At 37.9% G+C, this 24,911-nt stretch overlaps 1 protein-coding gene across 2 annotated transcripts in view; it reads left to right on the top strand.

Annotated features, from left to right (window-relative positions):
- The window catches only part of LIN7A (lin-7 homolog A, crumbs cell polarity complex component), a 124,298-nt gene that overhangs the window by 79,084 nt on the left and 20,303 nt on the right, over window positions 1-24,911 (top strand). For both annotated transcript variants that reach the window (XM_042947251.1, XM_042947250.1), the window contains exons 4-5: window positions 6,658-6,729; window positions 9,062-9,271. In XM_042947251.1, coding sequence (XP_042803185.1) covers window positions 6,658-6,729; window positions 9,062-9,271 — 282 coding nt within the window. The remainder of the gene's footprint in view (window positions 1-6,657; window positions 6,730-9,061; window positions 9,272-24,911) is intronic.

Below are 24,911 nucleotides of genomic sequence, written 5' to 3'. Positions count from 1 at the left end.
TTCTTAGGGATTAGTGATATTGAGTATCTTTGATGATGAGTATCTTTTCACATTTGCCACCCATAGATCTTCCTGGCTGACATGCCTATTCAAGGAGTTTATCCAATTTTTAATTAGGTTGTTTTCTTACTCTTGACTTTTGAAAATTATTTATATATTTTAGATATGAGACCTTTATCAGATATGTGTTTTACAAACATTTTTGCCTAATCAAGTTGTTTTTTCATTTTCTTAAAGTTTTCCTGAGAGTTAGTTTCTACTTTTTTAAACTATGTTTTAGTCAGATTCTCAGTTTCCAAACCCTGACATTAACAAATTTTCACTAATTTCTAGTGAACAAACTATACAACTCTTCGAATTGGAGGGGGCTCAAAGAAAACAAACTCTAAAGATAGCACAGTTCCGTATAACATTCACTTAAATAATACAGCAATCAGGAGTTCTTTGGGCTGAAACTAGCAGAAAATGCAACTTCATTGGCTTAAACAAATATTTTTCTTCATTACAAGTTGAGAGATAAAGGCAGCTGCTTACAGTGTTTGAGGAGCTCCACATAATCAGAGCTGATATAGACACTTTTTCTTGGCCTTTCTCTTGCAGTCGTAGGTTGCTACTACAGCTGACCATCTTCACACTCAGAACAAAAAGTAGGGAAGGGAAAAAGGATAGCGCTTGTACCAAGAGGACAACACTTTCCCAGAAGCCTCTCACCTACTTCCAATTAAATTCTTATTGGAAAGAACTAGGTCATATGGCGAGGCAGTGCTAGGAGGAGGAGGCTGAAAATGGGGGCTGGGCAAGGTGAGCCTACCTAGTATCTGCTTCACACAGCCATTTTAGAATAACACGAAATACAAGGGTGCCTGGGTGGCTCAGTCGGTCGGGCGTCCGACTTCAGCTCGGGTCATGATCTCACAGTCCATGAGTTCGAGCCCCGCATCAGGCTCTGTGCTGACAGCTCAGAACCTGGAGCCTGCTTTGGATTCTGTGTCTGTCTCTCTCTCTGCCCCTCCCCTACTCACACCCAGTCTCTCTCTGTCTCAAAAATAAATAAAAACATTAAAAAAATTTAAAAAAAATAACACGAAATACGAAAGGCAGTAAAACTGTAAGAGCAGAAGACAGAGCAATCAAAATCTAATTTTGAACTCAAGGTGTTTCCACACTTGCTGACCAAGCAGCTAAATTCTAAAGGTGTAGCTTCCATTGCATTTTAGGCATGCATGTAATAGTAATAATAGAAACATAGTAGCTATTATCATAAGAATTTAATAAGAATAATAGGTTATGGTTTATAAAGCCACATACTTTATCTTCTTTGACTGCCTCTCGAAGATAGGGCTTTACATAATGGAAAACTAAGATGCATAGATAGTAGGTCACTTAAAGTCACATACAAAAGGGAACCAGGATGAGAAACTCATAATACAGATTTATCATCCCATACCTACCTCTCTGTACCAATCAGGGTTTTCAAAATCAAAAAGAATAATTCAATGTAAAGTTTATATTTTGATATTATCTACATAACCTGTGTGTAAATGAAAGCTCAGAAGCAAAAATCCTATTGCATTAGAATTTTAGCTGTTCAGCTTAATTTATCTAAATGGGAATTCTGTTGTACAGTTGGTAAATAAGTTGAAGTAAAAGTGTAACTTTTACTTTATTTGTATTTGTTATTCTCTCAGTGATAAAATTTCCATCTAGAAAAAAGTAGTCTATTTGCTTTCTTAATATAAAGAAAAATTTATATTATTTATTTAAAAATTTTTGGAGCGCTTGGGTGACTTAGTCAGTTGAGCATTCAGCATTTGGTTTCGGCTCAGGTCATGATCTCGCAGTTTGTAAGGTTCGAGCCCTGCATCAGGCTCTGTGCTGGCAGTGTGGAGACTGCATGGGATTCTCTCTCTCTCTCTCTTTCTCTCTCTCTCTCTCTCTCTCTCTTTCTGCCCCTCCCCCACTTGCACTGTCTCTGTCTCTCTCAAAAAAATAAATAAACTTAAAAAAAAATTAAAGCCCTTCTATAGTGAAGATTTATGTCAATTCAGAGTTTTAGAAGATGCCTTTAATTTTTTTCTTTCATATTTTGGTCCAGGTGCTTGACACACTGACTAGAGTAACTCCTAAATGAATGTCAGCAGAACGAATGAACAAACGAACTTTCTGAATCAAGTGACTGCAACCCCATTGCCTTAATTGAATCTATCTATATTTGTAAATTTTCGATAGCTTGGAATAAGTTCCAAATATTCAAAATGGTATTGAATCTGTGAGATTTATTCAAAGTCAGTAAATTACTGATACTAAAATGTAAGCTCAAACTGTGTACAAGAGTTTCTGTAAATTATTCAACTTTCACTAGGAATTAACCTATCTTACCAATGGAATGTGCTTAAAATGCTGCTGTAGCCAACATTGCCCAGAAATTTGGAGACCCAAGTGATTCTGGAAACTATAATAAGCCCCACAGTCCTGTGTTGAAGCTCACACAACCATTTTCTCTTCCTTTTAAGAATTCTCTGAGGGCATCTGGTAAAATACTTTAGCTTTCTATAACAATTTCCTTCAAAATTTTACAAATACCTGTACACTTGTCCTTGAAAAGTAAGATAGGTAGGGATACATTTTGTCCCTAGAAAATGATGAGCTAAGAAACCTTAACAAGACAATATAACCAATGGAAATAGAATTAATGTCTCCAAGTTCTGGCTTGACTCTCTAACTAGACCATGTCAGCCAGTGTTTAAAAACCGACTAATCAGGGGCGCCTGGGTGGCTCAGTCGGTTAAGCGTCCAACTTCAGCTCAGGTCATGATCTCGCGGTCTGCAGGTTCGAGCCCCGCGTCGGGCTCTGGGCTGATGGCTCAGAGCCTGGAGCCTGCTTCCGATTCTGTGTCTCCCTCTCTCTGCCCCTCCCCCGTTCATGCTCTGTCTCTCTCTGTCTCAAAAATAAATAAACGTTAAAAAAAATTAAAAAAAATAAAATAAAAAAAATAAAAACCGACTAATCAGAATCTGTTGTGCTTTACAAAAGAAAACACTAAAATTAATATTTGACTTCTTTCTTTGAATCATAGTATATTATAATCATAAAAGATTATAAAAAATGCTATTTCACTTTCATTGGGAGTGATGAATGTGTTGGTTTCTGAATCGTATTGTACATTTGCAGCCACCACATGTATAATGATAAGCGTCATGTCGAACCTAGATACCTTTATTCAAAATATAAATAAATACTTGTGACATCTCCAAGTTTTTGTTTCCTCAGTGCAACCAAAATGGTAGTAGTCCGATGCTGTCTTAATAAGAAAGCCTGATGTGGTTGAAAGAGGAAAGACGTTGGAGGCAATTAGATATGAATCTCTGTACCAGATCTGTCACTACCTGTGTGGTCATAGGCATGTTACCATCTCTGTGACTGCTTCCTTGTGTGTAGAGGGCCTCAGTCATAAGTTGTGAGCATTGACTGAACTCTCAGATATAAAATGCTTAGCATTATGCTTGGCCTACAGTAAGTCCTCATTAAATGCACACCAGACTTGTGGTTACTTACTTCAAGACGTATTCGTTGAATAAGACCCTTTAATTTATTTACAAGATCCTTTACTCACTGCTACGCAAGTGTCTTTTTATGGCCTACTAATTATTATGTATAAGAAGAAATGATACAGCATGATTTCTTAGTTCAGGGTTTCTCGATCTCAAGACTATTGGCATGTTGACATAGTTCTTTGCTACAGGGGGCTACTCTGAGCATTGTAGGATATTTAGCAGCCTCTTGGTCTTCTAATACTACATACCAGTAGCACCCTCCTGCTCTTCATTTGTGACAACCCAAAACGTCTCCAAACATTGCCAAATAAATTGGTGCAGAAACGCCCCCAGGCAAGAACTACAGTCTTCCATCCATTCTCTGTAAAATGTATTCACGGACTGCTAGTCCTAGGAGATTCTTCCCCAAAGATCCCAGTGTCAAATAAGTTGGGAAACATTGAATATTAATAATAATAATAGTAATAATAATAGCTATTTTTTATAAACTTACTGTATGCTGCAAACTGTTCTAATCTTATTTAATCCTCCTAACAGACCTAGAAGTTAGTTACAACTCTAAGGCGTGTTTTTCAAATTAGAACATTGCACTTGGTCAAGTAACTGACCGAGATCATACACTTAATGTGTGGCAACTGCAAAACTTGGGCGTTATCTGTACATAGTACTGCCTCTTGCATACTCCACTTTTTAATTCACACTTCAAATTAGAATGTTAAGGATAGTTATTCTTAAATGTTTATTTCTTTATTTTAGGAGCTTACAAAATTAGTTTTTGCTGTTATCAGTTGATGACAATCTCCTAACTGTGTGCAAATGATTGTCTACATAAACATACTTTGATGCACGTAACTATATCATTTTCCCTGGAAAAGATAATCAAGATGTCCCTAGAAAAATTCAAATGGTCCAAAATCAAGGAGGGAGAAATTTCTCTGCTTGGAGGAGGCAGGGAACAATGAACAGAGAAAATGAAATTTGAATTGGGTCTTTTATCATCATGTTAAACTGGGTTAAAGAAGATTCTGCCAAATGAAAGGGCATTCCAAACAGAGCAAACAGCATATCCAAAGGCCTAGGCAACTGGGAAGGCATTGTATATTTGGGGAATAGTGAGGATGGAGAAAAGGAAGTTGGGGAATAAAACTAGAGAAAAGGCTGCGTTCTGCATTATTATTGCTGGTTTGACTCGTGTGGGCATTGGACTTTGCAACCTTTAAGGGCAGTAGACAGCCAAAAGCTCGGTAGTGACACGATCAGGTACGTACTTGACAATGATAACTAAAGTCAATAGTGTTTGGTGGTGGAAAACCCAATTAAGACACTAATGCAGAGTTTTGAGCAAGATATAATGAGTAAAGACAGAATGAAGGGCCAGATTTGAAAGAGTTTCTTAACAAGAAAAGCAGAGTAAGGAAAATCTTCCTCCCAAATGGGCTGTAAGATCAAGTAAGTGGAATTTATTTGTAGAAGGGATATTTCTGCAAAATAAAGTGATGTACTTTCAAGGAAATAACATGGAAACATGTTAAGCAGCTATTCTGGTAACCTAGAAAATTTGCATTAACAAGTCCCAGGCTCCACAAATGCTTTCTTGGAAAACTCTTCCTTTTTCATTCCGATTTCTCACTCAAATTGTATACTCCAGTTATTTAGTGAAGTTTCATCCTACCTGGTAGATTCTAAATAGTGCCCCTACTTTTCTATTCTAGACCACTTTGTCTTTTTCCCAAACATGCTACTTGGGAAAGATGAGTCAGCATTGACGGAGATTCAACCAAATGTATTTGAAAAATGATGAGCCAGCCAAGAAATGTTGGAAAGAGATTGGTCAGAGATACTCAGAGAATGGTTGTGGAATGGATGTATTAATCACATTCTGAATTCACTTTAATAACTTTGGACTTAAGTGTGGAAAATATGATTAATAGAAAGGAAAAAAATCTTTGATTGCAACTTTCTATTTCATCTTTTACAAAATAGTTAATGGGCCAATCGCAAAAAAATATCCCAGCGAAATCCCAAATGGACTTTTACCTCCGCACATTATGCAGTTGATTTTTATGACTATTATTTAAATCTTTAAAATGGGCATATAGTCTAACATACTTAACCTTGTTATTTTTTTCTATCTTCTCAAACTATCCTTTATGAGTCATTCTGTATATGTAAGTTATTTATAATGAAGCAATTTATTTTGCCACCGATATACATATTTTATAATCCCATCCCTGACAATTTAGAAGGAAAACATTTTTTTCTACTAACAATTTTTGTAGTTGTGCCTAAAATCATAAATAATAATAATACCTGCTGTTTAAGGAGTGCTTATTAGGTGGCAGGTGCCTCGAAAGTACTATTTCAAATGAAACCCATACGAAATAAATATTCTTTACCCATTTTTCAGATGGGCAAAAAGAGAGTCAACATGGTGAAGTGGTTCAGCCAGGACCTCACAGTCCCTCAATTATACCGCAAGGCTGAAACTTACGTCCGTTAGTCAACAAAATCTATGTGCTTTCTACAATATCATTTTGGGTCCAGATTTTACCTGTATTTTTTTTATTTCATTTAAACGTTAACATGAACCAGAGCTGATAGGTCGCTCTGTGTTACTAGTGCTAAAATCTCTTATTTTACTTATTCCTGCCCCTGGATATCATTTTATTTCTGTATTTATGAATTATGAATATGTGTCACAAAAGGTAACATACATTCCAATAGGCAAGGAAAAGATATTGTTACGCAGCTTTATATATAAAATTTTTATCAGATATTTGAGAGAAGGCACTATATGTAGAGGTAAGAATTTTTACTGACAAAGTAGCTTTTATAAAATCAAGTATCCGAGTTTTTATACCTGATGAACACGGATAACCAAATAATAAGTGCTTGCCTTCTCTGCTGCAGCCCTCACCCACCAAATAGGAGAGATTTGTTTTTGGTCCAAATCATCAGGATAATTGATTCAGACTTATTTCAGTTTGTAACAGAGAATTTCTGTTTTACAAATGAAAATTTGTCATCCTATCTGCAGTGAAAGAATTGATGCTCTTAATGTTCTTACACATTCTTTTTTTTTTTTTTATGTGAACATTTTAGGTGTATCAATATATGCATGAAACGATAACTGTTAATGGCTGTCCTGAATTCCGTGCCAGGGCCACAGCAAAGGTAAGACTTGAGTAACTTTAAAAATACATTTGACCCCAGTGATCTAGTAATTGATTGTGCGCGTGTGTGTTTCAGGTATTCTCGTGTGTACACTGTAAGAGAATTTAGACATCAGTGGCAGCCCAGAGTCTAGAACCAGTACTGCTTCCCAGGTAAAAATCCTAATGGAAAATTGAACGTTTCTGCTGCTTCTGTAGCTTAAGAAAGGAGAATGATTTCATTAAGCTCACTAACTGTCCATTTGGCACAAGCAAATCTACTGGTTCATTGTATGAAATAATACATGGTTTTCTGACACGTTCCTTTGATCCAAAAGAACCTGTTCCCCTTTCAGTGCATGAAGATTTACTTGCACAAGTCGAAAGCTTTGACTTGAGTTAGACATGAGGAGAACTCACCTGAGACCCACTGACATAGGATCCTTCCAGGTATACAGCTGAGCAGTGGGTAGCTTGCTGAAAGAATGTGACACTGACCTAAAGGGAAAGCCTGTCACCTTTTGTGAGAGTGACCACATGTGCTCTTTAAAAACTCAAATCCAGACATTGCAGAAAAATCTAATGGAAATCTTACACGAATGGTAAGCTTATAGCAATAGGATAGTGAAATTATCTGGAAAACAGACCATTAGGAAACAGTAGTTTTAAACTAAAATTACTGATGTAGTTCTTATTCTATAAACAGAAGTGCTGTAATTGATGCACAACAGCTTGCTTTTTAAAAGCTCTTATCCTTCTAATAATGTGTAAGAAATAAGAACTGGTGAAAATAATCAGAATTTTCCATTTAATTCTTTTGTGTTATATCACCTCTTGTTTGGTTTCTCTCCTGATTTCTTAGTTTTCATTCTGTAACTGAACACTGTAGATTTGTAAGGTTTTTTTAACCCAGGCAAAAGGAGGGTATTATTATCGTTACATCATGCTTTGCTTGTACTGAAGTGGAACACACACAGAAAAATGATCCCTACATGGTTTAATTAAGGGGAAAGTGAATTATGTAGTGTTTTACCATTCTCATTTCTTATTCATGTAGAACAGCAGGATAGCAGCATAATGTTGCAATAGCACAATATTTTCTGGTTGTTTCTGGGCTGTCTGCATTGCATCCATGTCAGCCATTAAAATCTATGCATGACGACGAGGTTTGCATGAGCAAATGCATGTAGCTAAAAACAAGCCATTATTTCCATATCATTCACTAAACTTCACTAAATGCAGACAGTAGCATAATGCTCAATTGATGTGATAATGCTGTGTGTGGAAAAGAATGTACAGTCGTTGGCAATCAATATTTTCACGGTGTTGAGGAAATCACTTTATAGTAGGCATCTAATCAACTGTGGTTAAGTCAGGTTAATGGAAATGGAAAATAAGAAGCAGGCAGAGGGTCTTTTCTTGATAGAAACTACTTAAATGCTGTTATTTTATTTCCATGAGGGGTGGGAACTAATGGTAAGTTGTGTTTCCAGCTTATTTTTAAAAATTCATGTATGAATTTTAAAATAAAATGATGTCCACATTAAATGATATTTTGTACATCTAGGTTTAGAACCATGCGCTGCTCATTTTGCCCACGTTGCCGTAGGAGTTGAAATATTAATGTAAAATGTAGGGGGAAACATCTGTACCAGACAAGAGGACCTCTCATAACAACACAGAGTACTGATGTGAAATAATAATAATCCGTTTGAATCTATTTCCTATTTTAGCTTTTATTTGCTTTTAGGTATCCTCAATCAAAAAACAAAAAACAAAAGCAAAAACAAAATGTGCCAAGCCAGTGTTCTGGCAATAGCAAGATTATATATGTATTCCCCAGAGTATACACATATAAGTGCTTCTAAGCACATTGAATAAACGTTCATGTACATGCACTGGGGTAGACTGGGTGTCCTACAGAGAAGTGGATTACATCATCTCTGCCCTTCAGGTGCTCATAGTCAACACATATACATAACAGCTATGGCATGTGTACTGTATAAAGGTAATATGAGGATGCAACCAATTTTGGAGTCCAAGAAAAGGAGGAATTGCATCTAACTAAGGTAACTGGGGAAGATTTTTATGAAGATGGGAAATTTGTATCATAATGGATAAGCTCTAGAAAGCCGGGAATAGCTAGGCAGGGCTTTACCAAACAAAGGAGTCATAGATGACGTTTAAATGAAGCGAATCTTCCCACCACCCCGCCCCCACAGCCCCATCTTGTTCTTTCTTTCACAGGAGAATGCTATAAAAATAAGAGGAGTTGCCTGATCCTACGCACTGCAAAGCATACGATTAGCCTTATTTCCCTCGTTGTATTACCAAATGACCATCTTTTCTTTCAGGCAACAGTTGCAGCTTTTGCAGCTAGTGAAGGCCATTCCCACCCTCGGGTAGTCGAACTGCCAAAGACTGATGAAGGCCTTGGCTTTAACGTGATGGGAGGAAAGGAGCAAAATTCCCCCATTTATATCTCCCGCATCATTCCTGGAGGGGTGGCCGAAAGACACGGAGGCCTCAAAAGGGGAGACCAGCTGCTATCAGTGAACGGAGTGGTATGTTCATAAAATAACCGGAGGTTTTCTCCCCTAAGCACATTTTTTGCCCCCTGCTGTTTCTAAAGTCAATGTTGAAATCCTAGAACAAATCATCATTTTGTGTCCAAACAGCTTCCTCAGCATTGATGGACATTAACCCTACAAAAGCAATAATTTTATAGTTTTTATGTCTCATTTCATCTGTTCGGGTATGATAAGTGTGAATTAGTTGGAAAACTATCCCAAGAAATTATCCCAACTAGTAGAGTTTTCCCCCATATGATACTCAAGTTGAATTAATGCTTAGAAGAGCATAATAATAACTCCAAGGTTCTTTCTATTCAAATTACTGTAAACAATTACATGCATTTTAAAAATAACGACAAAACTCCTCATCCTGTGTTTTTTAATTAAAGAGGAAGGATATTTTTAATATACATAATAATAACGCACATGGAAAAAGAATGTGCAGATAATTCCTTAATGTACAGCTGTAGTATGATAAAAACATAATAACCTCTTCCCCAAAAATGTTTGATTATGTTATCTATTCATCATATGTATTTTGACTTTGACATGAAGTTAAGGTAGATTAAATATGTAACATTTTAAAGTAGAAGTAGGAGCATACTTTTTTGTTCATAACCTCATATTCTTTGGATGCCATTACCTCTACATGTAATAAAGACCTGCTAAAGAAATAACTTTATCTGAAAAGAACAATTTTCTACCCATAACTTCTACATGTACTAAGAATAATCTAAAAGCATAAATTTCAGAAGTTTAAATAAGAACACATCAATGTTTATGTTTGTATTAGCCTAAGATCTTTTCCCTAAGGACTTAAGATTTTAATAAATAAACTAGACCTGGGTTATTTGTGACCTTGTTGACTTCTGCTAAGAACACAATATCCAAAATAAACAGCTTTTAGAATGTGATATTGGTAACTATGGGGTAAATTGTTGTGTATTTATATCTTTTATTTTGTTTATTTTTTTTTTATATTTTTAACATGACTAGCAGTTTTGTAGAACCCAAAACTACTCATTTAACTCTGCTGACCCCTGATATACATCAAAATCATTAATCCATGAATATTCTATATCACTTCAGAATTCCAATTCTAACACTACCATTTCATTCACTTTTTTGTATGTAACCATGCTTTGAGATGAGTTTTCTTATTGACCTTTAGGTAATTATGACTTTTTCAAAGCATGTTCCAGCTGATAATTTCAGAGTCCAACTTTCCAGTAGACGGTTCTGGAGCTAGGTCATGCAATTATTTCACAAAGTAATCTGTGCCTCGGTGTATGAATTTATTACAATTGATCTAAATATATTGGGTACATCAAAAAAAGTATAGATTTTTTAAAAATGAAAAGTACAAAAAAGAACCAAAAACACAGAGAAATTGTGAAGCAACAATATATGAAGCAACAATAGATATAAGTGAATTCAATGTAATAGGTGGTTGACTTTTAACTATCTTTAAAGGAGCTAAAGAGCCTGTGTTTATTAACCCATGTATAGGCACAGCTATCGGCATTTCATAATCTCTCATCCATTCCTTGCAATGAACATGTGGCTTTATCTGCAGGGGGTATTGGAAAGTGGAATCAGACTCATCAGTCTCTATCAGTCAGTGTTCATGTGATTATAAATTAATATCCCCTATACTTGAATTTCCTAGTCTGAATAAGGGAAGTAGTAACTAAAAGCTCTGATGAAGATTAAAATGAGGCAGGACGTCTTTTAAGAACGGTACTGTGATAATTTGGTCCCACAGACTTTTTCTTTTCTTTCTTTCTTTTTTTTTTTTTTTTTTTTTTTTTAGAGAGAGGTAGGGGAGAGAGAGCTAATGTGGGTGAGGGAGGGGCAGAGGAAAAGGGAGAACGAGAGAGAGAGAGAGAGAGAGAGAGAGAGAGAATCTTAAGCAGCCTCCATGCCCAGCATGGAGCCTGACGAGGGGCTTGATCTCACAGCTGTGAGATCATAATCTGAGATGAAATCAAGAGTTGGACACTTAACCAACTGAGCCACCCATGTGCCCCAGTCACACACACCTTTGATAAGTAAGTGTGGTTACTGAAGAAGGTTGAAGAGGGTTAGCAGTAGCCCTATGATATTGTTAATGCTAGTCTCGTTGAAAGAAAATCTTGAGGCAAATTCTGCTACACGTGTAAGCATATTTTAGCAAACATAGTAGCAAAAAGGCATTCATGCAGCCTCTGTCATAAGCTGATGAAATTCTAGTTCTCTGTCCATTCAGATGTTCCAGTCATTACCTTGGAAAAAAGGTTTACTGAGGCAGAAGAAACAACATTCCAGGGCCAGAATTTTGTTACCCTTATATTCAGCCTCAGACAACCAGAAATTCTAGTAAACTGGCAGTTGGAAATAGGAAGGTTTAGTGACCAAACTTAGGCCACTAATCTTATGGTATGCGCTATGAGCCTTCTTAAGATTTTTGCATTCTTTTCCTGCAAAGGTGGGCAACGTCTCCAAAAGTCTTTAATATTCCACATATATATAACACTTTTAATTTTACCATTTACATTCCATTTGCCATGCTAGTTAATGAGTCACTGATTTTACGAATGAGAATCCATTTCTGACCTATTTTTGCTAATAAGCAAAGCTTCGTTTGTTCATTGAAATAGGTATAACAAATGCTTTTGTGGTAGCCAAGCTCTGGAGTATTGCTTATCTGATTTAGTGCTTTGCGGACGACCCTGGATTGGTTTAAGCTCCTGAAGTTGGGGTTTAAAAAAATACTGTACATCCATATAATCAAACTATGTATTATAAACTACCTATTTTAGAATCTTTGAAAGTAAGTTATATACATTTTAACAGTACCCAGTATTGCTCAGATGTTCATCGAGAGGTAGTTTTTATTCTGTAAATGAGAAATTTCATGCATTTCTCATAGTCATGCAGAGTGGTTAGCCCCAGGCAAGAACCTGGCCTTGCTTCTAAAACCCAATCCAGGAGTCTTTTCAGTAGAAATTTCAGTCAGATAGACGTACTTAAAAAAAAAAAAAAAAAAAAAAAAAAAGTAACAACTCTGTAATGGAAGAGTGAAAAAAGAGAAAAGATTTAGCAAATGATCAAATTATTTCTTCTTACACTTTAAAGTACCACATGGGGAAATTAATATGAAAGCTTTTCAGAACATGTCATTATGAAGCGAGAACAAATTTTAGAAGAAAGTGATTTGAAGGGCTGAAGCAAACCTGAACTATTTCAGTACACGACCTCTGGGAAAAGTTTCCTAAAGTCCCACTTAAAAAGTGAAGAAATTATTCTGGGGATCTTATCTGAAAAGACATTTGAAAGGATGTCTTGATTATGTACGTTTGTTTTTCTTCCCTGCCTCCTTTTAGAAAGGATATATCACAATATTTGGTGAAAAATACAATATGTGCATACAGAACTGTTAACATGGCGTGTTAGGTAATAAAGTAGGATGATGGAAAGAGGGGAAAATCAATAAGTAGAAGTAAAGAAAAGATACAGCAATTGAGCAAGTGTTTTTCCGTGTCTCAATTAGTATCTTGGAAGTCAAAACAGAAGGAAACTCATACAAGCTCAGCTATAATTGGGAGGAAAGCTTTTTTTTTTTTTTTTTTTTTGTATTCCTGAGCTCCAGAGAAATTTCCCACGGGATTCTTACAGATGAGACACTGAATCACCTAATGCAATTTTATAGAAAATACAGAGGCCTTTGTATAGGGCTACTTCTTAGGTCAACCCTCAGTAAAAACAGCAGAATGCTCAATTAAAATTTAACATTAACAGAAGGTCAAAATGTCACAGTTTGAATTTATAGCTTCCTAATGATCTTCTTTTCACCCTTTTATGCCCAAGTATTTCATCAGCAATTTTGAGAAGGACTAAAGAACCATTTATAAAGGCTGCAGCCAATGTGGAGCCAGCAGAGACAGTAAATAAATTTAGTGATAGATTCCAGATATTAAAAAATCTCAGTAGAACAGTAGCATAGGCCAAATTTAATGAGAATCTACATGAAATCCTGCTCCTGTGCCCAGAAAACTTGCTACATAGGTGCAAAATCAGGGAAGAATGGCTAACCATCAAAACCTGAAAAAAACAAACAAACAAAATCCTGGGGATTTCAGTTTATTTCAGGAGGAATATTAGGGAAGTTAGTTGAGGGGAAAAATCACAAAAACATGTTAATGTGAGCATAGGGGCTAATAATACAAATACAGAGTACAGACATAGAAGGAGATTGGTCGTGCTCTGGAATGTGCTGTTCAGCTCACACCCCATTGTGCTCCAATCTGGGTTCCATCCTTGTGGAGGACAATTCAATTCATCTGGAGATGAGAAGGCTTGTATACAATGAACAGGTTAAAGAAGGACTTGAGTTGTTTAGAAGAGAGAAGAGGATATTCAGGGGAATTCTGGCTGTCTTCAGTTGTCCTGCATTGTGTCAGGTGCCTGATGGCAGAACCAAGACCCCTGGTAAAAGCCACAAGGAAGACAGATTTCAGTTTATTATATTAAAGAGCTTTTAAACGCATAGAAATCTATGAATAGGGAAAGACTGAATCATAAAACAGTATGTGCCCATGATTTGAAGTTTTAGTCAGATACTAGAAGACCACCTCGAAGGAGTACTTTAGAACATGTGTCCTGTAGAGACAGCTGGAACAGTTGGTCCCTTCTAACTCTGTAGCTGTGATTCTATGCCCTTCGATGGGATTTTCCTGACACTGCTATACACACCCCCACACCCCTCCTTATACAGGTAAGTGGGCTCCACCTACTCTCTATGTACACTACTGAGGAGAGATTTTTCCTAAACAGATTAGAAATCTACTACAATATAATACTTTTTGTTTATTTAGCACTTAAAACTTACGAACAGCTTTTACAAAAGAGATTCTCCCATTTGTTCCTTAGAACAGACTCATGAAATGGGTAGGGCCAGAATTTGTTCTCTCTCTCTCTCTCTCTCTCTCTCTCCCTGTCTCACACACACACACACACACACACGCACACACACACACACAAATACAGAAATGGATACACAGAAAGCCACATGAAATACACACTGAGTTTCAGCCTTTACTGTGATCATCACTGATACTTACCAAATGTAATAATTAGTTATTTAAAAAGTCAACCTAGGGGCGCCTGGGTGGCTCAGTCGGTTAAGCGTCCGACTTTGGCTCAGGTCATGATCTCACGGTTCGTGAGTTCACGCCCCACCTCGGGCTCTGTGCTGAGAGCTCAGAGCCTGGAGCCTGCTTCAGATTCTGTGTCCCCCTCTCTCTTTGTCCCTCCCCTGCTCACACTGTGTCTATCTGTCTCTGTCTCTGTCTCTCTCTCTCTCTCTCAAAAATAAACATTAAAAATAAATAAATAAAATAAAAATTAAAACAATGTCAACCCCAGTGAAATATGAGTAAGTTCTGTGGATTGTGCCAATGTCGGTTTTCTATTTTTAATATTATACAGTAGTTTTGTAAGATGTTAATATTGGAAGGAGTGGAGTAAAGGGTACATCAGACTTCCCTGTCTGTTCCTTTTCAACTTCCTATAAATCTATAACCTTTCCTAATAATCTTGTTTTAAACAGAGAAAGTCCGAAAGAATCAACCTGAAATATGATGCCCTACTGGTACTGATGGGAGAGAGGGCAGGTGGGAAGCAGAAGGCAGACAGAAAGATAAAATAAAAGCATGAGAATTTTAAAAATATGTCACAGTGAAAAGAGGCTTTCATTAGCCTCTGAAATCCAAGCATGTTTTTAGAGCATCATTGGTGGGAAAATGGCAGTTGAATTCGCCTAGCTCTGTAGTTAATCCTAAATGAAGCTGTTGCTACAGTGTATGCACAACGCTAATTGATTTTTAAGCATAACAGATGAATGACTAAAAGTTTAGGGATGGAACAGAATAAATTGTTTTCCTGGAATTTGGCTTTTTTCCCATTTTATAAATTACCTGTGCCAAGTTAAGGGTGAGTACTCACAGTCTAAATTATTTATGCTGAAAGGCTGTCAGGTGTGGGATGTGGACGAAGCGAAGTGAGAATTCCTTAGATTTGAGCTCTGTGGGGCTGTAGCATCCCAGAAGGGAAATCTGCATGAAAAACTTATTTACCTGTTACCTGAATGAAGAGAAAACACAAATAAAATGATTTTTAAAATTACCATGAAATGCACGAAGATTTCTATGAAAATTTAAGCACCACATCAAAATGTGTGCCCGTTGACAGCAGTAATTTTTGTTCATTGCCTTATCTTCAGCCTTGGAACAGTCCCTGTAAGTAGTCGAGGCTCCATACAGAATCATTGAACTCCAGACACCATTGTAAGCCCTTTACATAATGCATTTAGTATTTCCCCATAATGATCTTTTGTGGTAGGTGCCATTGTTAGTACTCTCATTTTACGAACAGGGAAACTGAGAGGGAGAGAAATCAAGTAATGATAGAACTGGAAATTCTAACTCAGGCAGTCTGGCCTCATTCATCGTAATTTAAAAGTAAGTATATACCATAGCCATTAATAAATTAGTATTTTTATGTATCTGTAGAAAACATCAAAGTTTCTTAACCTTTATGGGTTTATGTAAGTGCATTCTTGATGGGGAGAGGATCTGTTCTTTTTCTCAGATTCTCACAAGGGGCTTTACCGTTTCAAAAGTTAAGAACCGTTCCTAAAAATAGTAATGTTTCGAAAAAGAAGGAGTTTACTTGAATTCAAATGGCTCAGAAAACTGAAGAGGCCTGAAGAGTTTAGTTTGAATGTGTTTGACTTCTTCTATATCTGCCTAACCCTTCCCTCCACTCCATGCCAGACATAGAAATTTCAGGGTCTAGAGTGTGGCCTAAACAGCCAATTACAGCTCAGATTGATCCACACTCGATGCCGAGGTCTGCTTGGCTGTTAGAGGGGAGCAGGCACAGGCCTAAGGGGGCAGGCAGAGAGTTTGAGCTTCAGTCTTTGCTTTCCCTAAAGGCCTGGCACCAGGATCCCCAAGTCTGTTCTAGGCTACGAGGCCTCGAGGAAAAGCTATTCTCCTCCAATCCTCTCTCTGTCTAGGAGTCATTTCCAGATTCTTTACCTTTCTTGGCAGCTAAGTAGGAGGTTGTTTGGGTTGTAATGAAATAGGAGTGCAAGCTGGAATTCCAGTTAAGTGCTGAAAATTTTTGTTCTCTGATGGCATCATGTGACACTCCACTCACCATTGTCAAGAAGCCAAGAGAAATGGGATCATGTTGTTTTATCCCAGTCACCTTTGGAATGACACACGCAAGGCACCACAATCCAGTATATGCTGCAACCCTGAGCAGGCGGTGGTGTGGTCCCCCTCATTCTGAGTTGGCTCAGGATCAGAGATCTTTTCACTTAAAAAGTGGAATAGGAAAGAACTGTGCTGTGCCAATAGAAGCGGTAACAGTAGCTCAGGGATAGAACCGCCACATCCCCGCCCTGTGATTTCAGCCTGCAGAAATGAGCGCTGGGTATAGTGGTTCTCAGACATTAACAGATCAGCTTGAGCTTTGAGCATGCACTGAGATTGTGCTGATAAGCTGACTTAAAGTGTATCTGTGCCAGGACACGCTCACAGTTAGTGAGTAATGAAGTACAAATCTGTAGATGCTAGAAAGCATTCCTACGCATGGGGTCAGACTGACCTAAATCTCTATTTAGATTGCAGATAATGGGTGTGTGACTGATAAATGTAGTTGCTGGTGCAGTCTTTCTCAGAGTTATTTTTACCATGTGTTGTTTGTGTTTTCCTCATTTTCTGCTGATATTTTAGCATTTTTTTTCATTCATTCGATGATTATTTGTAGAGCAATTATTATGTGACAGCTGCTGAGCTAAGCCCTGGGTATAGATGGTGAACAAAATAAAAAAAGGTTGCAACTCTCATGGAACTTTCTGCCTGGTAGAGAGTAAGAAAATGATGGTGATGATAATAATAATAAATAATAAATGTATGTGTAACTAGTGATCTATCTATCACTTATCCCAACCTAAAGGAAATCCCCCCAAAGCTTCAGTGCAATTCTACATTGGTCAGAGTTTTCACTCCAGGTATGGATTAGTTTGCTCCAACAAATTACCACAAACTTGATGGCTTAAACAATAGAAACATGTCCTCACGTAGTTCTAGAGGCCAGGAGTCTGAAATCAGCTGAATGACCCCAAACCAAGGTGTGAACAGGACTGTCCTCCCTCCTGAGGCTCTAGAGGAGAATCCCTTCCTTTCTTGTTTTCTTCTAGCTCTAGTGGCTGCCTGCATTCCTTGACCAGTGCCCACCGCCCTCAGACCTCTGCCTCCATGGTAACGTTACCTTTTTCTCTTCTGTGTCAGATCTTCCTCCACTCCGCTCTTACAAGGACACTTGTGCTTGCATTTAAGGCCCACCAAGATCATATGGGATGATCTCCTTATCACAAGATTGTTAAACACATCTGCGGAGACCCTTTTTCCATGTAAGGCAACATTTACAGGTTCCAGGGAAGAAGACCTTTGAGGGCCATTATTCAGCCTCCTGCACATTATGCAGTGTGTTAATATCCTAAATCCAGTGAGCTGACACATGTCCAGTACTATGTCATAGGACCAGTTGTCCACAGGCCATGGACAAATTGGTTTTCGACGCTCAAGTCAGCATGTGCTGAATCTTTTCCACCCTACTTCTGTTCTGACAATGCAACTTCCTTCTTCCCTTCCCACTTTGGGTACTTTTCTCCTACTTTTTGTCTATACAAGCAACGAAGCCCTTCAGCCTTCTCTTTGTCTTTCCTCCAGCCCCAATTCTATCTTGTCTTTGGATAATGAAAAAAAAAAAAAAAGCTGCCATCTCTTTCTGCCTTACAGCCAAGGGTTTTCAGCTATTTTTGAGTCCTTTTTTTTGCCACCTAGGTGAGACTGAAGGACGCTGGGTGGGGGAACACGTAAAGAACACAAATTTATATTTCAGGATATAAAACTGCCTCATAATTAAACACCATGACAAGTATGACAAGTGTTAGAAAGGGAAAAGGAGCAGAAGAAAACAAGTTGCCATGTAAAAGAATACAAGGAGCTACTTTATAGTGGTAGGAATAGTCCCTTTGAAGGGTGATATATAGGCTGAGGCGAAGGGCAAGGAAGAGTCCATCATCCTCAGAGGAAGGAGCTTGGGTGAAGATACCCAAGTAGGGAAGTCAATGACTTGCAGTGGCTGAAAGAAGAACAGAGCGACTGGGTCATGGAGAGTCAGATAAGATGAGCTGAAGAGTTGGTTGGAAACCAGATAGGGCAGATTCTTCTAGGTGCTACCAGAAAGGTTTTATTTCTTTTCGTTGTAAGTACAATAGGAATCTTGATGTTCATCAATTCTGAAATCTGGTGATAGGCTAAGGATTTCTTTTTTATAATTAAAAAAAAATTTTAACGTTTATTTTTGAGAGACAGAGACAGAGCATGAGGTGGAGAGAGGCAGAGAGACATGGAGACACAGAATCTGAAGCAGGCTCCAGGCTCTGAGCTGTCAGCACAGAGCCCAACATGGGGCTCAAACCCTTGGACCGCAAGATCATGACCTGAGCCGAAGTTGGACACTTGCTTAACAGACTAAGCCACCCTGGTGTCCCCTATTTTTTATGTTTTTAAAATTTTTTAATGTTTGTTTATTTTTGAGAGACAGAGAGAGTTAGGCTAAGGATTTCTGATACCTTCTATGGCTATTCATTATGAAATGAAATGTATTATCCTTTTTCGCTATTTTAGTAGTATTGTTTTTTCTATACTGACGTTCTGTTTCTATACCCTTAAACCACTTGACCTAAGATCTGGCACCTGAGAACAACTTCAGAAGCCATTTTCTGTCTTTCTATTGTTACTTTCAATGGAAATTACAAAACTTTTACTTTATTGCCAACTGATATTTTCAACATTTCAAATAAGACAAGAAATTTCAAGTTCTTATAGTTTCTGAGGAGTGTAAGGATATTCTAACCATAATATGATCAGTTACTCTTTGAAACTCTGTTTCATCATGTATAATGCAGAAATAACCATACCTCTTTCACAGAGCGGCTGATACGAAGATTAACTAAGAGAAAGTATGTGGAAGTATCTGCCACTAACTGTTAATTCTTATTAATAGTATTTATATTAGCTACCAGGGTAAATTCCTTTCCTTTAAGACAAGTAATAGTCTCTTTATCTTACAATTTTGCCTACCTATGCATTTAAACTCTCAGCTCAGACCAAGCCATTTCCTCTGGTCTCTGCTTATCTTCAAGAGGCAGTAAATGCCCGCCCCCACAACCCTCCCCATTGACCATCTAAGTCCAGAGGCAGTTGGATCCTATTCATTGGTTGTTATTGTGGAGTCATTGGATTTTTTGGTGTTCTTACATCTGCAAAGCTGATATAGTGGCACCTGTCCTATCTACCTTGTCTAATAGTAATGAGGGTAAAAGAGAGAATTAATAAATATAGATAGTATTGGCCAAAAAAACCCCAAAAAACAAACTTTATCTTCCCACAAAACACACACCATGATTGGTGTATATTATTATCCAGCAGCCTTTTCACCAAGCTCTTAGATGGGTCTCTCTGTATTTCCTGTTGCTACAAAAGTCTTAATTTGCAAATGCAGAAAATGGAAGTAGAGTAATCATCCTTCTTCTGTTGGCTGAGAAATATGTGGTTTATCTCAAAGGAATACAGCATCTGTCTTAAAATTCTGTACTAGATCAAGTTCTGGTATCATTTTTGCTTTAAGGAATTCACCAAACCCAATCACCAGTTATTGTTCTAACCATTAGCAGAGAAGCCAATTTCTATGACCTAAAAGCTATGCTTTGTGATTCAGTTTAAGCCTAACTTGCTTGAGAAAGAACATTCTTTTAGGTTATTAAACGTTGGTCTATAGACTGCTGGCACCAGCCTAAAGCACAGTTAAGATGTTGTTAATATACCACAGTCCCAGAGGTATACCTAATGAAATGCAAACCAAGTCAAGTCTTCGAGTTTGTGCAGTTTTCCACAATGGGTTTTGATCTTGACTTGTTCTTGATTTTATTTTCAAAGAAAGAAGACACTGATAACAGATGGCAGGCACATAACACATCATAAACTATGTGTGATTACTGAGACATTCGTGTGAGATGCCCAAACTTAGGTGTTAGTTGCTGAGCCTCAGATACGGGAAATGGGGTGAGAGAGTCTCGGCAGTCATGATGCCAGGACTACACCTTTCTAAGTTCAGCCATGACCACTTTTAATGAAGTTGCAAAGTGTGTCATATTGAACCATAGGCCTTCCTTCTCTCCTTGGTTTATTCTCTCTTCTTCTCTCATAGATACAGAATCATTAGTGGGTAATTTTATCACTGCTGACTACTCTGAAATGTAGAAACATAGAGTGGACTTGTACCAAATCATCACCTGTAGGGAATTTCACAAATGACAACCATTCTGGAAAGGAGACTTCATCCAAGGCATGTCTCAGAATTACAGGCTCCATGAGCAGGAGCCCTGCCATTGACCTTAGTTACCATGGGTGATAAAGGCAAAGAGATTGACAGCTCTTCTATGACTGAATCTGTGTCTACAGGCGAGCCATATTTTAAGAAAATGACTTTAACGGATTCAATCAGACTGTCAAAAAAAGAATTATTTACCATGTGCCCATGCCTGGTACTGGGAAAAGATCAGTTTAAGCAAAACATAGATCATACCCTAAAGGGGCTCGCTTTTATCTAAGTCTCCTGGAGACATCAAGTTAAGTTTTTCATAAATAGAAATGGCTACATTACTCATAATTGGCCTTCGATATAGTTTTGAGTGATTTGTAGAAATATTGTGCCAGTGTGTCATAAACAGAAATATGCTAAGGCCTGTGCAACTTTTCTCTTCTGCCTCAATCTGGATGGCGCAGTATCTATCTGACCATTCCATAAAGTCAGGAACTGAAGTCTGCAGGGAGCCTGAGACTGAGAGCTGTCCGAGTTTTACATGGGTCTGGAATGAGGCTGGCCACCAGGCAAAAACAGGATGGATGGCTGCTAATCCTGAAATTCTCTTTATTTTTGTGTCCTTGCTTTTAGAAAATTTAAATGATGATTGCATTGTTACTCGTTCTTAAGCAATGTAAGAAGCAACTTTAAACATTTTTTTTAACGTTTATTTATTTTTGAGACAGACAGAGACAGAGCATGAACAGGGGAGGGGCAGAGAGAGAGGGAGACACAGAATCTGAAACAGGCTCCAGGCTCTGAGCTGTCAGCACAGAGCCCGACGTGGGGCTCGAACTCACGGACTGTGAGATCATGACCTGAGCCGAAGTCAGATGCTTAACCGACCAAGCCACCCAGGCGCCCCTAGAAGCAACTTTTAATATCACTGCCCATGCTATAGCAATTGAGACAGAGCTAACTACCACAGGAACCCACTGCACACACCATTTCACATGGGTCTTATTTTATTAAATGGAATTGGCAGGAGGGATGATAAACAGCTGTATGATGCTAACTCGCAGATCACACATCATTTTATGGTGTCAATATTTGTAGATGTTAAAAATGTGATTTCCTCCAGGTGCATTGAATATATTTTGCCCATATTTGGAGTGTTCCACAAAGAAACCCAATCATTTTTAACCTGCTTGACCTCTAATAAATGTATTGTTTAAGAAAATCCTCAAGAAGTTAATTATGTGCAACTTATTAGGCATATTTGATTATTCTGGGAATAAACTTAATTATACTCATTAAAATTCCCTCTGGTGCATTTTCAATTATTTATAGAAATGGGGAACCTGAGTCAAACTTTAAACTTTAACTATCTCTGTCGTGTGGCTCTCTCCTGATCTAACCACAGTCATCTGCTTTCTCTAATAGCCTACCTGCTCAGTTATTACACCAAAATTTTAGTTTGAGAGATAAAAATAGAGCAATCAGTTGACAAAAGATAGTTAAGTTCTCTGTATCTAGAGCACATATGTGGCCAAACAAGTTTACACAACATTGCCCGGTTGTAGTTTTGATATTCATTCATTCATTCAAAAAGTACTTTTTAAGCATCTCGAGTGTGCTAAGCACTATTTGGTACAGTCAGGATTCCCTAGTGAAAAAAAAAAAAAAGAGAAAGAAAGAAATTCTTTCCTTCGTGGAATTTATATTCCAGATAAACAATAAATGAAATAAATAAATAAACATATACAGTGTTAGACAGTGGCAAGAATGAAGGGAAAAACAAGAACCGTAAGGAGGATAGGGAGTGCCAGGGTACGGAAAGGGGAGGGTGCAGTGCTGGGTGGTCAGAGAAGGTGATACTGGAGAGGATGAAAGGGGATGAGGGGGTCAGCCACATGAGTATGTAGGGAAGAACATTCCATTCAGAGGAAACAGCTAGTGGAAGAACACCTGGCATGTTGGAATGTTGGAGAAGCACCAGGGGATCCACAGATGAGGTCAGTGGTAGTAACACCCTTTTTTTTTTTTTTTAATTTTTCAAGTTTGTACTAATTTTAAAAAATGTAACTAAAATATATATATATATATATATATATATATATATATATATATATCTTCTATTCAATATATATGCCACTACATTAAAATGGCAATTTAAAATTCCCTGCATACTTGGTTTAGAAGTAAAGAAGGCGGTAGTCACAAAATCAGGAACAAAAGTAACAGAAAAGGCTTCCTTTGAGAGCGTACCGGCTAGGCATTTGCCAAGCGCTCTGAAAGTGCTGGGTGATTTAATTCTCACAAACGAATTCAATGGAATGCCTGGAATTTGAGAAGTAATTTGGTAATTTCTCTGAACTTTAGTTTCCTCATCGCGAAGAGATGGTAACAGTGGCTACCTCGTTTTTTTAAGTTTTGGTGTTAAAATGCCGTAACACGGTTACTGACACATAATGAAACTGAATAAATGTTGATAATCATGGCTAGTTTATAATGATGGCAGCAGCCATTAATTTAACTAAGAAATCATTGTTTTCTCAGAGAACTGACAGCACAGCTAATTTACAAATTGGTTGATGAATGTCAGTTTGTAAAATGTAGGTATTCGTTCATTCAGCAAAATATCACTGGGTCTGGTGTTGTCTGAGTCATTGGTGACATAAAAAATAAATACCTCTAGGGGTGCCTGGGAGGCTCAGTCCGACTTGTGCTCAGGTCATGATCTCGTGGTCCGTGAGTATGAGCCGGGCATCACTCATCAGGCTCCATGTTGACAGCTCAGAGCCTGGAGCCTGCTTCGGATTCCATGCCTCCCTGCCTCTCTCTGCTCCTGCCGCGCTCGGGCTGTCTCTCAAAACAAAACAAAACAAAACAAAACATTAAAAAAATTTTTTTACATAAATAAATGAATACCTCTGATTTTATCTTTATAGGTATGGGAAAGAAATAGGCTTAAGTATGGGGTTCTGTGGGAGATAATGGACGGGCACCTAACCGGGGCATGGAAAGGCTAGAGATGGTTCCTCCTGTGGAGGAGACTCACAGGTGAGAAGATGCTGTAGGTGAACGGAGGCAGTGAGGAATAGCAGAGCCACCTCAGGGAGAACGATACCAGAGTCCAGACATGAGACAAAATGGCCAGTTCTTCTGTCTGGAGTCTGAAAATATAATCAGGGGCCATATTGTGATGAGGCACACTGGCCTGAAGCCACTGGGCTGTGTCTGAGCAATATGGCAACCCAGAAGGACTTCAGGCAAGACAGTGACATGATTAAATGTGCATTTTAGAGTGATTACTCTGATTGCAGTGTGCAAAGTGGTTTAGCGAGAACCACAATTAGAGGCGAGGCAACCAGGCAGGCATGCGTAGAACTTAATGTTTAGTAAGAGGAAAAACATGCATCTTATTATGAATCTATTATATAGAGAATGTGTTTGTTACAACACATTGTTATTTGGGGGACAAGGGGCAGAGGATCAATAATAACCATATGAAAGCAAGAATATAAAGCCAACTCATTTCATTTGCAAAAAAATTCCTAGGTGGACTGATGTGTAACTCCCTCTGGGAGCTCACATCTATCAAGCTGGAAATCACTGCCGTTTTTCATCTCGGGAGCCATTAGGTGAAAAGCAAAAATTTAAACCTGCAGTATTTCATAATTCTTTCTCCATTTCTCAAACATCATTCCCTGAAAACCTGGATGTAGAACATTCCCACTTCAACATGAGTGATCTACCAGGCCATGTCACTGAAATGCCAGCACAGACCAATAAACCGAGAGGACGAGGAAGAAAGGGAAACTCAGGTTTCTGCAAATTAATGTACCAGCAGAAAAGACATTCAGCCATGACTGGTCAAAGGGAATCTCAGTCACATTCTCTCATAATTGGGGTTTTGAGGCTCACACAGACCACACTTCTACATCCATAATTTCTGTGGTAATGCAGCTAAAATCCCTTCATTTCACCTAAATTACCCAGGCAATTACAGTTATGATTCATTTTTGCTCAAATTACTTCAAAGCTGTGCTTCAAAGCACTTTTTAAACACAATTGGCCTTTGTCCCACCTCTTCGGTTTATTCTCATTTTCCTTATGATGATGCTGAACTATTGTATTAAAACAAATTATACAAAAAATATGTGAGTACATCCTTATAAAATTTCCAAATAATTCAGTGAGAAAG

Source organism: Panthera leo, chromosome B4 (assembly GCF_018350215.1).
Source record: "Panthera leo isolate Ple1 chromosome B4, P.leo_Ple1_pat1.1, whole genome shotgun sequence".
Taxonomy (NCBI): Eukaryota; Metazoa; Chordata; class Mammalia; order Carnivora; family Felidae; genus Panthera; species Panthera leo.
Note: the sequence above shows the minus strand (reverse complement) of the source record. Positions and strands in the feature narration are given on the sequence as shown.